The sequence below is a fragment of the Xiphophorus hellerii genome, chromosome 1, assembly GCF_003331165.1.
Source record: "Xiphophorus hellerii strain 12219 chromosome 1, Xiphophorus_hellerii-4.1, whole genome shotgun sequence".
Classification (NCBI taxonomy): Eukaryota; Metazoa; Chordata; class Actinopteri; order Cyprinodontiformes; family Poeciliidae; genus Xiphophorus; species Xiphophorus hellerii.
Window position 1 is genome coordinate 32,287,830 of NC_045672.1, and position 15,055 is coordinate 32,302,884.

The 15,055-nt window shown below is 45.8% G+C and overlaps 1 protein-coding gene across 1 annotated transcript; it reads right to left on the minus strand.

Annotated features, from left to right (window-relative positions):
• Nucleotides 1–4,219: 4,219 nt before the first annotated feature.
• LOC116718834 (G-protein coupled receptor 37-like 1) lies at nucleotides 4,220–13,494 on the minus strand. Its single transcript, XM_032561083.1, has 4 exons — nucleotides 12,791–13,494; nucleotides 9,364–9,672; nucleotides 8,895–9,266; nucleotides 4,220–5,890 (listed from the first exon to the last, which is right to left on the minus strand). The coding sequence occupies exons 1-4, from the start codon at nucleotides 13,484–13,486 to the stop codon at nucleotides 5,717–5,719; spliced, it is 1,551 nt and encodes a 516-aa protein (XP_032416974.1). The 5' UTR covers nucleotides 13,487–13,494; the 3' UTR covers nucleotides 4,220–5,716.
• Between the last annotated feature and the right edge of the window lie 1,561 nt (nucleotides 13,495–15,055).

The window sequence follows — 15,055 nt, forward strand, 5'->3', positions numbered from 1 at the left end:
CTCTTAAAGGGACTGGTTCTGTTGAACCTTTGGGTCGTTTGGACCGTACCATATACTGATTCATTCAAATCATATTCATTCACTGCAAAAACACAAAATCTTAAATATTTTTGTTTCTGGTGCACATATTTTAGTTTTATCTTATTTTAAGGATACTAACTTACCAGTACCTTTCTGACAGGACTGGGAATCTTTTACCATCTTATGATTCACTTAAAAATCAATTTTTGATTCAAAACTATTATTCATAAATAGCACCACTCTGCTTTACAAGGCAGATTAACAAATGGAGACGTTAACGGGTCTGGTGTCGAGTCTAAACCTGATCAGAGAGTGAAAAGTTGGACACAACCCAAAGTGGTTCAGGCAAACGGTACCAAAGGAAATAAAGGAAGCTCCTGGATCGGTCGCTTTGAGAACATCGGCCAATATCGTGTCAAGCTGCATTGTGTCGAGGGATTTCAGCTTCGAATATTCCTATATGATATGAACATGAGTCCTGAAGCAGGAATAGTCGGGGGTCCACTTTGTCTGAAGTGCAGGACAGTGTCTGATAGGTATTTTCCTTTCGAACCTAAATAAAAGAAAGAACCACAGACAACGTATATGAATTTTATGTAGAGCTTTTGCAAAAGGAGAACGCTCTATCAAAACCTCTCCTTCGATCAGTTCTACAGAGCGTTCTGACCTGTTCTCACAAAAACTCCTGTTTTTATTGTCAAAGAAGAACAGGCAAGGGGGCAGTCAGGAAAAACAACAGAGGTCGTAAAGCTTCTAACCCAAACATCTAACAACCCAGGTCCAGATGTGATATCTGATCAAAGGTCTGAGCCCGGTTCAAATCTCGGTCAATACTGTCAAGAAAACAAAATACGACTGCTCACAGGTAGTTACTAAATTAGGGGGTGTTCTTGCAAAAGGGTTTAAAGTCTGAGAAACTCAGTGTTATCTATTTCTCGTAAAGTTGAACAGACAGTAGTGACCTCCAGGTCATTTAAAAAAAAAAAAAGAACACTTTAAACAGAAAATCACAAAGATCTATAGACTTAAGGTGAACTAGAGTAAGAATAAAATGATAATACCAAAAAATCTCTAACAGCGTCTTACTCTGACCCTCCGTCCGTCCATAATCTATACCCGCATGTCCCTGATGGGGGCCGTTGCCGACCTCCAGAGTGACAGGTAGACCCCGACCAACTCATCAGAGACAGGACAGAAACATGCATGAAACCAAACCTGGAGAGACCAGTTAGCCTGACAGTCATGCATTTGGGCTGTGGGAGGAAGCGGGAGACCAGGAGAGAAACCAAGCATGCAGACTGCAGACCACAGGCTGGGATTCGAACCCAAGACCTTCTTGCTGCAAGGCAACCGTGAAAAATGTTTTCTCATTTCTTCTCCAGCTGAACTGTAAAGAACTTTTCTCTTTTTTAAAGTTCAAATCAAACCCAGTTACTCATAAAACTCATGAAACGTGTTTTTAACCTCGGCGTGATCTGGATGTAAAGTCTGGAACAAGCAGCCCCTCCCTCAACGACGTGGGATTCGAACCTGTGACCTCTGTGTTACACAAGCGCAGGCCTGAAGTTGGTTCCCATCCAGTCGGCCCCAGAGACGCTGTTGTATGACCAATGGAGGTCTAGTCGCCTCAGTGTGTGCGTTCATTAGCGAACAGAGGCGGTCTGTTCGGGGCTTCGCTTCAGAGGGGCGAGCTCTCATCACTACTAATGAGAACAACAGCAGCGAGGCCTGAAACACTCTGTTCCTCCAGCTCTGCATCAATCACCTTCCTCCTCCTCCTCCTCCTCATCTGCCCCCATTCAGCAGCAGATCGCCAGGAGCTAAAATCAGCTTTTAATGATCAACAGGTGGAGTCAGCTCCATTAAAGCTCCAGATGACGACGCAACACGTCCAGGAAAACCTCCAACCACCTCAAAGGACCTGAAAGTCCTGATCTAATCGCTCATCAGACTGAGGCGCGGCAGAGTCAGGCTCACATGAGGCTTATCAACACCAGTCACAAAATTAAAGATCTTCACAAACAGCCCTGGCTGTGCCTCAGGTCATATTTCTGGGAGAAGTGTTGGAAATAAAAACCCTCCCTGGATCTGTCTTTAATTCTGGATGTGTTTGGATCGACTAGGAAACGAGGAAAAACATTTTTAATGAGGCAGGATCATGTTTTCCAGGCACATAATCCATTTTACAGCCCAGTCAACTAACTACATTACTTCAGTTATAAAAATGGTAAATATATTAAGTATGACTTGAAGGAAATTTGACTTTCTGAATTAACTCCTTGAAATTGGGTCTCTGTCTCTTTAAAAACTCCTGCTCTTTTTGAAGTAGCTCCTTTAATGAGCTCAGCAGATGTTTGCTAATTGCTCCTGGATAGTCTGAAGGAGCTGAAGGGAGCTATGCCTTGAAGGCGGGGCTAGGTCCACCCAGGTGTTTTAACGGGTGACTGGTTACCATGGAAATGAAAGGGTTTCTCAAACGTGCATAAATGAATCAAGCAACACTCCAGGTATGATTTAGATGAGAAAACATTATAACATGATGGAACGATTATAAAAGTACATTTTACATGACACTGGCCCTTTAATATCTGTATCCTGCAGTTTATAGAGCTCTTCTCTATCACCTGAACTGAATGAACGTCTCGTTAGCGGTTCGCTGCAGCGCAGATGGACTGGATGCTGATGCTGATTTACCTGGGCAGCCCTGATGTAAACAGGAACAGGTGTGTTGTTTTCAGTGGCTTCAGTTTGAACTTGAAATTTAAACTCATCCGCCATTTTAGGAAGCTCTGTGAGCTCCTCTTCCCCTCAGGACGTTGTCTGATGGACGTCTAGAGCTTTTAAACAGTTTGTAGCTTTCACTCCTTCCTTCAGCCTGTCTGACCCTCCGGAGGACAGAAACATTGTCCCCCTTTTAAATCCTCTTCATGGGTTGCCAGGGCAACGAGGGAAGAGACTGGCGCTGATTAGAAAATAGCTGAACTTTCTAAATTAACACAACTGAGAGTTGGTTTGAGTGAATTTGGACCGGTATCCCCTGGAGACCGACAGTAGTAGCAGCAGTCGGTTAGGAGCAGCAGCTCCTAACCGACCCGCGGGTCTGAAGAACCCATCAGAACCATGAAAAGCAGAACATGTTTACCATACAGACACCATGTTTTACGTTAAGAAGTGATAACATTTTAACTGGTTCATGTGATGAGATGACCAGAGTCTCTGGTCCACTCTTCCTGCCAGTAGTGGGCGAATCTACTAAACGGTTAGCTGAGCTAACTCTATAGCATTAATTAGAGACATTAGTTCTGCTAACGCTACAGTGCTATACCAACACCATAGGCATATAGCATAGCTAATGCTAAAGCAATAAATTCAACCATGTTGATTTCCATCATGGTTCGGCGTTGCTAATTAAAAAGTTAGCTATGCTAACCGTAACGCAGCAATCATAAACCTTGGTTCTGCTAACGCTATAACACCGTACCAACATGGTATTTAGCAGAAGCTAAATTCAACCATATTGATGCCCAACATGTCAATGACATCATAACATAGTACACTATAGCACAGTAAGCAGAGTTACCTACATGGTTGCACTTCAGTTTTGCTAACTCTACTGATTTAGCCGAATAGATTTTGGTCAGAAAGCATGAAGGACATTGGTAGATTTTAAACTGTTTACTGTAACAGATTTCATCCACTTCAAATAGCAGCATGAGTTTAAAAGGCTACTTTTAAATGCTGAACTTTATTCAACTGAAAGTTAACAAAACAGCCAAACTAATAAGCATTTTAGAAATTAATTTAGGGGAAACTAAGAGTCTTAAATGTTTTCAAAGATATCAATGATGCTAAATAAAAATTAGCTTTGCTGTTAGCTCATTAGCGGATTAGCAGAAGTGTGTTCACTACCTAACTTCATTTAGGTTATTTCTCCTCCATCGTCTGAAGCTCTAAAAATTGAACTTTAATCAGGTTGCAATCTGGACTTTGATTAGACCATATTAGTTGTAGATCTGTTGCTGTATTAAATGATCCAGTTTGGTCTGAGGCCGTGTTTTGCATTTTTTAAGCTCCATATCGTTCACCTTCTCCTCATACATAAAACCAGTAGAAAGGTTTTTATTTCGATGTTTTTTAAAGCAAATCTTTGCTGTTAAGCTCTTCATACAGATCTTATGATAGAGACACAAACACACAGTCCTGACAAACATGTTGTAATTTCAGAAATTTAACATTAAAACACAGAATATTACAAAGGCACAATCATCCATGTCACATAAAATCTGCATCCTGTTTTCTGTCAAACAAACACGGGATTAGTTGTACTTCTATCCTGAAAAACATAAATCTGCTGTTCCTTCATGTTCTAGACATTCTGGTTAAGGAACATTAATACACTTTAATCTACACACTTTAGCCTCCTGAACGGACCATCATCACGGCACTGAGTCTTCCTCGTCTTCCTCCATGTTCTTCATCAACATCTCGTCTCTTTAGCTCAGATTAGTAGCTTCATTGTCAGCACAACCTTTACAGAAACACCTGCAGTAAAACACCAGTACACACATTCAACAGGCTCAGGGAACCGCCTGCTGGGCTGCTGCTGCGCACCAGAACCAACTGGTTCTGAACACCACAACCAGCTGGGTCCAGTCTGGTTCTGAACACCACAACCAGCTGGGTCCAGTCTGGTTCTGAACACCACAACCAGCTGGGTCCAGTCTGGTTCTGAACACCAGGAAATGGAAAAACTGGGCCAACTCGGTCTATGTAAATTATTTAGTATTAGTTAAATACTTACCTCTGAGTTAAGTATTTAGTTTAGATCTGAATATCTAGTTTGAAAACTAAATTAATTATTAAAAGTTGCTAGCTAAATATTTAGCTTCCAAGTTAACTAAAACTAGCCTGGAAGCTAAATATTTCAATTAAATATGTTACAAACATTATTTGCTGAGCTAAATGTTTGTTTGGAAATAAAACATTTAATGCTAAATATTTAGTTCCAAGCTAAATATTTTACAGACCTTATTTAGTGAGCTAAATATTTAGCTCGTAAATTCAATATTTAGCTTTAACAACATAGTGAAACTATAAACAAGCTAAATTACTCAAATTCCTGCTGTTAATTTTTGACTTTGTAATTTTACACTTGGCGCTTCATGAATTGATTTATCATGTTTCGGTTTTTAGTTTCAGTAATCCAGACTTTTACCAGGGATGTGAAGCCAGCTGGTCGTAGCAGCAGACCTTCAGGTTTCTCTCAGCTAAACATTCATAGAAACTACAGCTTTGATTTAGCTTAAATTACTTTCAGTAAGAACAAAAAATAACTTCACAGCTTGGATCTACAGAGGCGGTCGGGTTTTCCTTCTGCCAGAGTCTCTTCAGAGTCCTGGGAACAGGTTCCTGCTGTCAACACAGGTCTCAACAGCAGCTTTTCTAACTGATTAAACATTAGTTCCTGTACAGACAGGAAGCTGCAGTGTCCCGAACAAAACAGTGGTCTGGCTGAAAAGGTGTGCACAGGAAGAAGAAAGGTGATGGAAAAAGATGGATAGATCATGAAGAGAGCAAAAGAAGTGTAGAGTTAACAAAAACGAAAGGAAGGAAACCTGGAGTTATTTCTACGAGATGACTGGACATCCAGCAGGAGACGATGCATGGAGCGACAACTGAAGAGGAACGTGTGGCTCTAGCTGGAGATGGACAAGATGGCCGTCGTGTCTTTAGCCTTGTCAAAGAAGATGGAAGTCTCATTGGCTGCCTTCAGTTTGACCTGGGCGGAGCCTGGTGAATCCTGGGCCGTGGTTGGCTGGCACTCCTGACAGCAGCAGCAGCAGCAGTCCATGAAGGCCTGACCAAGAGCCTGAAACACAAATTAAATCTGTTAGAACCAGGAAAGCACCAACAAGTCAGCTGGGATTGGACAATTTAATGCTCAACCGGCCCGATCTGTGATTGACTGAAAGTTTGGTCCAATGCACCACAAGTCAGAACCAACTGGTAGCACTAACGGCTCACTCTGGTGTGGAACCCGCTGCTAACAAGATATTAGCTGAGCTGGCTAATTTAACAATCATTGCAGTGTCCAAACATGAAATCAGAGGAAACAGAAAGTGGAAGAAAGTTTTCCAAGGAGACATCTTGGCTGTTATTTACACTGTTACAACAGGAAGTGAAACTTCAGAAAAGTCGTTTCTGGATTCGGAGATGCTGGTAGTCATTTGGAAACCTTACATCTAAAGAAGGGATCAGCTAACAGTGTCAGGATCTGTGTTCATTTAGAGTTTTTTGTGTCCTTAAGTCTCTTCGTTGTCCTGTCCTCCCCTTGATTGTTCCCAGGTGTGTCTCGTCTCTGTGATTACCCTCCTGTGTATTTAACTCCACCTGTGTTCCTTGTTCCTCGTCGGGTCCTCGTCAATGTTAGCTTCTTCGTCGTTCTGTGTTTCCTTGTGCCTGCTGCTTGTTCCCGGACTTATTTATCATTAAACATCCCTTATTCATCTCATCTGGGTCTACAGCGTCTGCCTCACCACCTCACCCGCACCACTTCCTGACAGAAGGACCCGACCTGACAGTACGGTGAGGCACGCTGGTTTTATTTTTCATCATGGACCCAGATGAGTTTAAGGAGCTGACGGAAACCATCAGGGAGTACGAGGAAGCAATGGCCAAGCCATACGCTGCCATCCGACGCCTCGGTTTCGCCATCCGCTTGGGACACCTGCTGGACTACTGGGTTCCTCGCTTTCCGCACCCGGGGTTGGTGGAGTTGCAGAGGGAGGCAGAGTGGGAGCGTATGGCGGCTCTAGCCGTCATGGCTGGCGAACCTCTGCCTCCCAAGCCGCACAGTTTCTCCGCCAGCCCGGATCCAGCTCCAGCTCCGGGACCAGCACCCCCAACCGGTGCGGCCGGCGCACCCGGGGCCGTTTCAGCCGGCGTTCCAGCCGGCGCACCCGAGGCCGTTTCAGCCGGCGTTCCAGCCGGCGCACCGCAGGCCGAATCAGCCGGCGTTCCAGCCGGCGCACCGCAGGCCGAATCAGCCGGCGTTCCAGCCGGCGCACCGCAGGCCGAATCAGCCGGCGTTCCAGCCGGCGCACCCGAGGCCGAATCAGCCGGCGTTCCAGCCGGCGCACCCGAGGCCGAATCAGCCGGCGTTCCAGCCGGCGCACCCGAGGCCGAATCAGCCGGCGTTCCAGCCGGCGCACCTGAGACTGGGACTCCCTGTGTTCCTACCGAGACTCCCTGTGTTCCTTCCGAGACCCTGACCTTCTGCGTTCCTCCTGAGACCCTGACCTCCTGCGTTCCTCCTGAGACCCTGACCTCCTGCGTTCCACCCGAGACCGAGACTCCCTGCGTTCCACCCGAGACCGAGACTCCCTGCGTTCCACCCGAGACCGAGACTCCCTGCGTTCCACCCGAGACCGAGACTCCCTGCGTTCCACCCGAGACCGAGACTCCCTGCGTTCCACCCGAGACCCCCTGTGCTCCACCAGAGACCCTGCCTCGGGGGGCTCGTCGTCGCCGTCTGTGGGCGGCCCCCGGGACTCATCGCCACCTCCAGCGCCGCGGACGGCCGCCGGACCGCCTCCGTGGTTCCCGCCTCCAGCGCCGCGGACGGCCGGACCCGCCGGACCGCCCTCCGTGGTTCCCGCCTCCAGCGCCGCGGACGGCCGCCGGACCGCCTCCGTGGTTCCCGCCGCCGCGGACGACCGCCGGACCACCTCCGTGGTTCCTGCCTCCTTTGCCTCCGCCCACCCTGTGGGTAGTTTTTTGTTTGTTTTTGGACTCTTGGCCCTTCTTGTGTTTCCGCCCACGATGGTGGGTTGTTTTTTGTTTTTCTGGACTCTGGCCCCCCGTCCGGCGCCCCTCCGCCCACCCTTGTTGTGTTTTTGTTTTTTCTGGACTCTGGCCCCCCATCCGGCGCCCCTCCGCCCACCCTTGTTGTGTTTTTTTTTTTTTTTTTTTGGGGCGTCTGGTAGCCGCCCTTGAGGGGGGGGGTACTGTCAGGATCTGTGTTCATTTAGAGTTTTTTGTGTCCTTAAGTCTCTTCGTTGTCCTGTCCTCCCCTTGATTGTTCCCAGGTGTGTCTCGTCTCTGTGATTACCCTCCTGTGTATTTAACTCCACCTGTGTTCCTTGTTCCTCGTCGGGTCCTCGTCAATGTTAGCTTCTTCGTCGTTCTGTGTTTCCTTGTGCCTGCTGCTTGTTCCCGGACTTATTTATCATTAAACATCCCTTATTCATCTCATCTGGGTCTACAGCGTCTGCCTCACCACCTCACCCGCACCACTTCCTGACAAACAGACTGCTGTTAGTGATGCTATTCATGTGAAATGCTAATAAAAGATGCTTAAAGATAGTTAAAAATATGAACTCTGTAATATTTCTGTTTGTTTTGATTCTTTGTGAAATCTCAATCTGGAATAGTATCTAATTTGATGCCAGCAAATGCATGGAATCACTAAGCAATGAGTCAAAGTTAAATTGAACCTTTGGGTCATTTTATTAGTGGAATCCATGAAGAATAAAGTTTAAAAGACATAGAAAAGGGTTTCCACCAAGGTGATTCCCAAAGCGTTGCTAGCTTAAAACTGGGCATAAATGAGGAGCTCTCCTGAAATGTGACATCCTGTCAGGTCTTTCTGCTCTCAGAGATTAATTGAGTGGAGATATTTTTTTATCTTTTGTCCTAAACTTGTTTAGTTTTCTCAAATGATCAGCTGCAGTGATGGAGAGACAAACACCTGGACATCTGGAAAGGCCAAGATTTAAGCAAGTCTTTGGATTCGTGTCTTCTTAGACGTGATGTTTTTATGTTGATTCGAGTCTTAGACTCCCCCAGTCTGTGGTTCTTTAACTTTGACCCACCTTACACAGACACAGCAGCAGCACCGGCGTCACTGCGCATTTTAGGAACAACAGGAAGTGATGTAACAGCACCAGAATGGCTGCCGTGCCCTCAGAGACGGTGATATGCGTGTAGGCCAGGGTGATGTTGCAGACATGTTCTGGCAGAGCGCAGATCCCATAAACCACGGCTAGCGCCAGCAGGGTGCAGTTCAGCTGCCGCTCCACCGCCTGGTGCTGCTGGCGCTTCTGGCTGTTGGCGCGGTCGTCATGGTTACGCTGCTTCTGGGCAGAGCTGGAGTCGCTGTTGACGTTGCGAGTGGCCATCTGGCAGAGGACGGTGAAGAGGACGGGGAGGCAGAAGTAGCAGCCGAAACACCACCACATGCGACCCTGAAGGAGAGATGCGATTGGACACTCAGCACCGCCTACGGACAGAACCATGATGTTCTGATCCAAGAACCAGTTCACTGGTCTGCCAGAAGCTCACCTGGTGGTACCTGAGGAGCAGGGAGTGGAGGGAGTCGGGCAGGTACAGGGACAGTGGGGAGGACGGGGTGATGGTGCAGGTGTCCACCATCCTTCCGGTAGACGGAGACACTGCCTGGCTCAGCTGCCACAGGAAGATTTCTGGGCTGGACAGCAGCAGAGCCGAGAGCCAAACCAGCAGCATCTTCAGCAGAACGGAGCGGCAGCGCTCCACCCGCCGGGCCTTCTGCTGGGGCGAGGAGGTGGCAGAGTGGAAACGGTCGATCCCCAGGGCGCACAGCGTGAAGGAGGTTACACCGAGAGACGCTATCTGCAGGCACAAGAAGAGCGTTGTTGTTGTTGGGATTATATTAAGACTGGTAAAGAGTTCCCAGTGGGTTTCAGAGGATACAGGATACAGACAGTAGAACACTAACCAATGTTGTCACATGGTTAGTGTGACAAGGTCTTCAGGTACAAACCCAACAACCAGAATGCATTGTGCCTTTCTGACCCAGACCCAATTTAACTGCCAGGTGACTGAACTGAAAACGATACTTTTGGAGAACAAATCATTTCAAACAAAAAGGAGTTTCAGGATTTTTCCAAAAAAAACCATTCTGGGGGCCGCTAGTGCAGCTCACCAGGGATTTTTATGTTGAAAAATGTTAAAAGATACAAAAATGTAAAGGTGCCTGAGCAGGCATCATAATTTGGAAATAACAGCATGCAAGCTATGAACCTAGCTTAATCTGTCTTTGCTGTTACTGGTGTATAAAATACATATTTAATATGAACAAGCAACACTTAGCCTGGGTGGGAGGCAAAGAAAGCCTGGTGGCCTGCCAGGCTTATAATACCCTGGAGGAAACCCTGGAGTTGGGAGGTGAATGAGCCGGGGCAAAGAGAGCTAGCCCAGATTTTGAAGGCGTGATCAAATTTGATCTGCATGTTTGTCCATGTCTTTAATGTACCATATTGAAAACACTCATTTTAGCAACCAGAACCCAGGAGGCCAAGAGCAAAGGATCCCAAAATATCTGAGAGATGCAAGTCGCCTGGCAGAAACTCTCCACCATGAAGCGTCTCCAGAGTCCCCACATAAACCCTCCTCCGCCTGACCCCTCTCTGCAACACCACCAAGGTCATCCCCACAGCCAGGCCCGGTCAAACCGAGGCAGGTGCTGCCGTTCCCCGGTAGGTGAACCACCCCTCCCAACCCACGGTGGGATTTACAACACCCCCAGCCAAGAACTACAAACCAAAAACCCGTCACTCTGTTTTCAGGAAGGCTTTGACTTTGGACACGCACTTCAAAATCAATTTACTATTGAGTTAGTAAAACACTTTAAAAAATGACTATTGGTGTTAAGCTCATTCTTAGTTACAGTGAACTGGACCGAAACATTAGCAGCTCTCCACAAAGCTCACCTTAGAAATCTAACAAAGTTTCCAAACCAACTTTGTTTTAGCCAAACGGTGACAGCTGCAGCAGGACGTTCCTGCAGGCATAGCAACAGGTTGCTATAGCAACCAACAGGAGAAACGTATCAGGGTTTTGTTTTTCAGTGAATGCCGACTCAACTAGTAGCCTTCCCAATATCAGAGATTTGAACAGATTCTTCAGTATGTCAGCCATTTTGGCTGATGTACTGAATTTAAAGAATCACATTTATAAGTTACAAACAGAATCATGAGTTTTCTGTGCAAGTCTATCAAGACTTGACTTTTAACATGTCTAACATGTTTAAAAGTCAAATCCTGATTTTTAAACATGTTTAAGCTTATTTCCATGAACCAGATGAAAAGAAACGGCAGCAGTACATGGATACGGTGCACATACATACAGGAACCTTCGTCTTTTAAACGTTACTTTACTGGACCTCAGCAGTTTCTCCGAGATTTCAAGGCTCTTGATATTTTCCATAACTACTTTCCTTGGAGTTACTTTAGCAGAGGACTGGGCAGTGGGCTGAATGCAGGGTGTAGTCACCTGGTACTTTTCTGAAAAGTGTTCAAGACTTTAAAGAAGTAAAGTTCCTTTACTTCTCAGAAACTACGGGGATTAAAGCCACTTTCAGAAGGCGTCCAGACTGCGGCTCCTGAAATGTATATTTTACTTTCCCAGGTTTTACACCATACTTTCCAGTACTTTTTGGAACTTGCAGGTTTCCTTCTCAGAGTTTTCTCTTTACATTCAATAAATCTCTGAGGCATTTTCCATAACTTACAGGTTACTTTCTCAAACCTACAAGTTGATTTCTCAGAATTTAAAGCTTGCTTTCTGATATCCCAAAACTTATATGGCACTTTTCCAGAAAGTACAGGTTGCTTTCCTGAGGTTACTGGGTATTCTACGAAAACGTTTGGGATTTTCTTGCTCAGGTTTTCCAGAGCTTGTGGGATTCACAGGTTGCCTGTCTGGAAGCTTTAGTTTGGTACCATACCTGTTACACCAGTATAAAAGGACAGATGTGAATCTCTGGCCACCCTGGGAAAGTTTTCTGACTCCGTCTCTGTTCATGACTCCCAGTCCTGGATTTGCTGCCGGCACCGGCACCACTCTCCCTCCAGAACCCGGTTTGCTGCCTTGGTTCTAGGTTGTGTGTTTCCGTTTGGGTTCAGGAAGTTCTGGTTTTGTTATTGGCAGCAGAATTGTTGCTGATTAAACAGAACTTTCTTCATTGGTTATTACACTGACATGTTGGTTATATAACTTATCATTTTAATCAGTTACATTCGTACTGAGGAATATTTAAGAACAAGCAAGGCATTGATGAGTCGAGGATCCTAATTTTTCAGTGATGGACTAGAAGATATGAAAAGTCCTTTATTATCTTCAGTCACATATTTATCTCTGGATCACTGTCTAAAATATTCTGTCATTGGTAAAAAATAATAAATCAAAGCTCTACAGTTGCCTGGCTGTTGCCTTCCTATGCAGTTCTGCTCAATTCTCATCTCCCTTCAGAGAGATGAGAATCTCTTCAACTGGGATTTCTCCCATTGAGTTGGATTTCCCAGGCATCAGCTAACAGAAGAAGTTGTGAACAATGGCTGTTTTATAACTGCAGTTTCCTGTGCAGGTCCCTGCATCCCTTAGTATGCGGTTGGTTGTAAAGGTTTACCTTATGGGGATGTTTCCAGCAGATGTCCACATTGCACATGCAAGAGTATGTTGGGTACAACATGAAACTGCTGCTGCGCACGTCATGCAACAGGTTGTTGTTAGGTATCCACAGAGTGAGTGAGTTGAGCGGCTAAAGCCTTTCCTCTGCCTAGATTATTATCAAATTATTAAAATTCTATCAGGTGTATTATCTATTGATATTGATCACATCTTTATTGCGATATATATCGTTGTTTTTGTAGCTTCAACACCTGCTTCTTCTGCACAGATCAATCAAAAGATCTTGTAATAATTCCTGTGACGTACACGGCCCGCCTACCTCCATGTACGGCACCAAGCGGCAGGTGATGTCGCCCAGGATCCTCCGGTGGGACAGGTGGTTGAACGCCACCACTGGAAGGCAGACCACCAGGACCAGGAAGTCCCAGAATGCTATGCTGGCCAGCAGGTAGTTCCAGGCGGACCTCATGTAATAGTTGTTCCAAACCACACACATGACCGCCATGTTGGCCACCACGCCCACGGCCAGCACCAGGCCGGCCAGGAACAGAACCACGTACGCCACGTACGAGCTCTCCACCAGCGGGAAAAACGGGTTGAAGGGACCCTCGTCGTCGGGGTTGGAGGTGTTTGCCTGGAGGTTGATCTCGTCTCTGCGGTTCAGTTCTACCCTGGTTGTGTTGCTGAACTCTGTGAGTTGAGGCATCGTCACCCACTCGTTCTCAAAGGAGTGGCTGAAGGTGGACTGCTGCTCATCCTCGTCTGCGCCTCGGGCCAGGCGGACCCGGCGGTCCAGGTCCACCATGTCGGGTACAGGGGGGCTGTGTTCAGGGTTGAAGGCATCGTCTGCAGGCTTTAAGTGCTTCCCGCTCTTCAGGTGAAGAGCCTCCAGCTGGACGCTGTTGGGGGATTTATGGGGATTGCTCTGTTGCTTATCCTGTTGCTCAACAGTCTTTGCATGAACGAACTGAAGCGGGAGGTAAAGACAGAGCAAAATAACAAATGATGGAGCCATGACCTACAAGTTTAAAAGATCTACTTCCAGCTCAAACCAGAACCGCTGAATTTAGCCCGTTTCTGGGAAGTTGAAGACCAACAATCCGATAAAACCCCAGGAGTATCCGAGAAGGTTCTTATTCTCTGGAATAAATTGATCAGCCTGCGTTTGGAAGTTACCAACTGTCTTCCTCCAAGATTGGTCCAATAAAAATATCCCGGTCCCAGATGCAAAAGTTGAGAGCTGAAGTTGAGTTTTCCAAACTGAGCAGAACTTGTGTTGTGTGCTCGGACATCCAGCTGAGAAGTTTCCTCCTCTGCAAACACTCAGACTGTCTCACTTCAGACGCTCCTGTCTGTGTTTCCCATCCATCGGTAATCCAACCGGAGCTCCAGGAGGTGGAGGGCAGGGCGGCGAGCGCTCAGGTCCGGATCCCGGTCTGGGCTGCAGAGGGACTGGCTGTCCTGGAGCTCTGAGGGTCTCTGGGAACCAGCAGCCCTCTGCTGCACGGCTGGATGGAGCTTTTGTCAGGACTGGCATACAAACAAGGCTGGCAACCTCACAAATACACACATTTGCCTGCACAATCACGCATGCATACTTTCTTTTGGTGGTTTTTTCTCTGGCTTTCTCACAGACACATTTAAAGACGCTCAGTTCTGCTGCCCTCTGGTGGAGAAACGGAAACTAGCTGTGGGAACACGACTAAATCATTCAATGTTTTTAAAGATTAAATTAAATTATTAAAAGAAAACACAAAAGATTTGTTCTGAAAATACGATGGATTACTAGGGCCAGACTGAGTTTTTATAGGATAGTTAGAATATTAGTAGAATAAAGAAGATGCAATCTCACAAGAAATTCTTAAAATTACTAGAATAAAGTTGTTTAAATTAGCGAAGCTTCAGGATAATGTTTTTTTTCTCTTAAATAGTTGTTTGCTTAATTAAGATTCAAGGACCTGATCTGATGATATTTTCATGCTGATGTATAAAAATGACGTATTTCCTTATTTGTAAAACCAATAAAGTATAACCTGCTCAGCATTCCTCATTTTTATTTTTATTATTTTTCAAGTAGGAGTAATAATAAAATTACTGCTAATTTCTATTAATATTACAACTTTATTCTGGAAGCTTTATGACTTTAATCTCATATTTATGATGTTTTGTTGCATGACTTTATTCTTGTTACATTATAACATCATTCATTCTCGTACGACTTCTTTCACATCATTGTTTTTCCTAGTTTGGTCTCAATACTCAGAAAAATGATCAGGCTGTAGGTTGATTCAGGCAGCGCCAGTAGATCCTGGAAGGTGATCCTTTTGAAAGATCGCCCAGTCAGAGGCGGTTCGGTCCAGAAGGTTCTGGCTCGGCGCCGATGTCTCCATGTTAACCTGGAAACCTTCCTCTTCCTCCCAGCTGCTCTTCATCAGTAGACCTGAAGCTTCCTGAAGGTTTTTACCAAAGTGATTCCCAAACCGCCGTGAGCTCAGAACCAGAACTGCATGCAGATCTCATCGTTTTGTTTCAAACATCTGGACGCGTTTTCTATATTTCCACCATGTGAAAATACATTTTTACC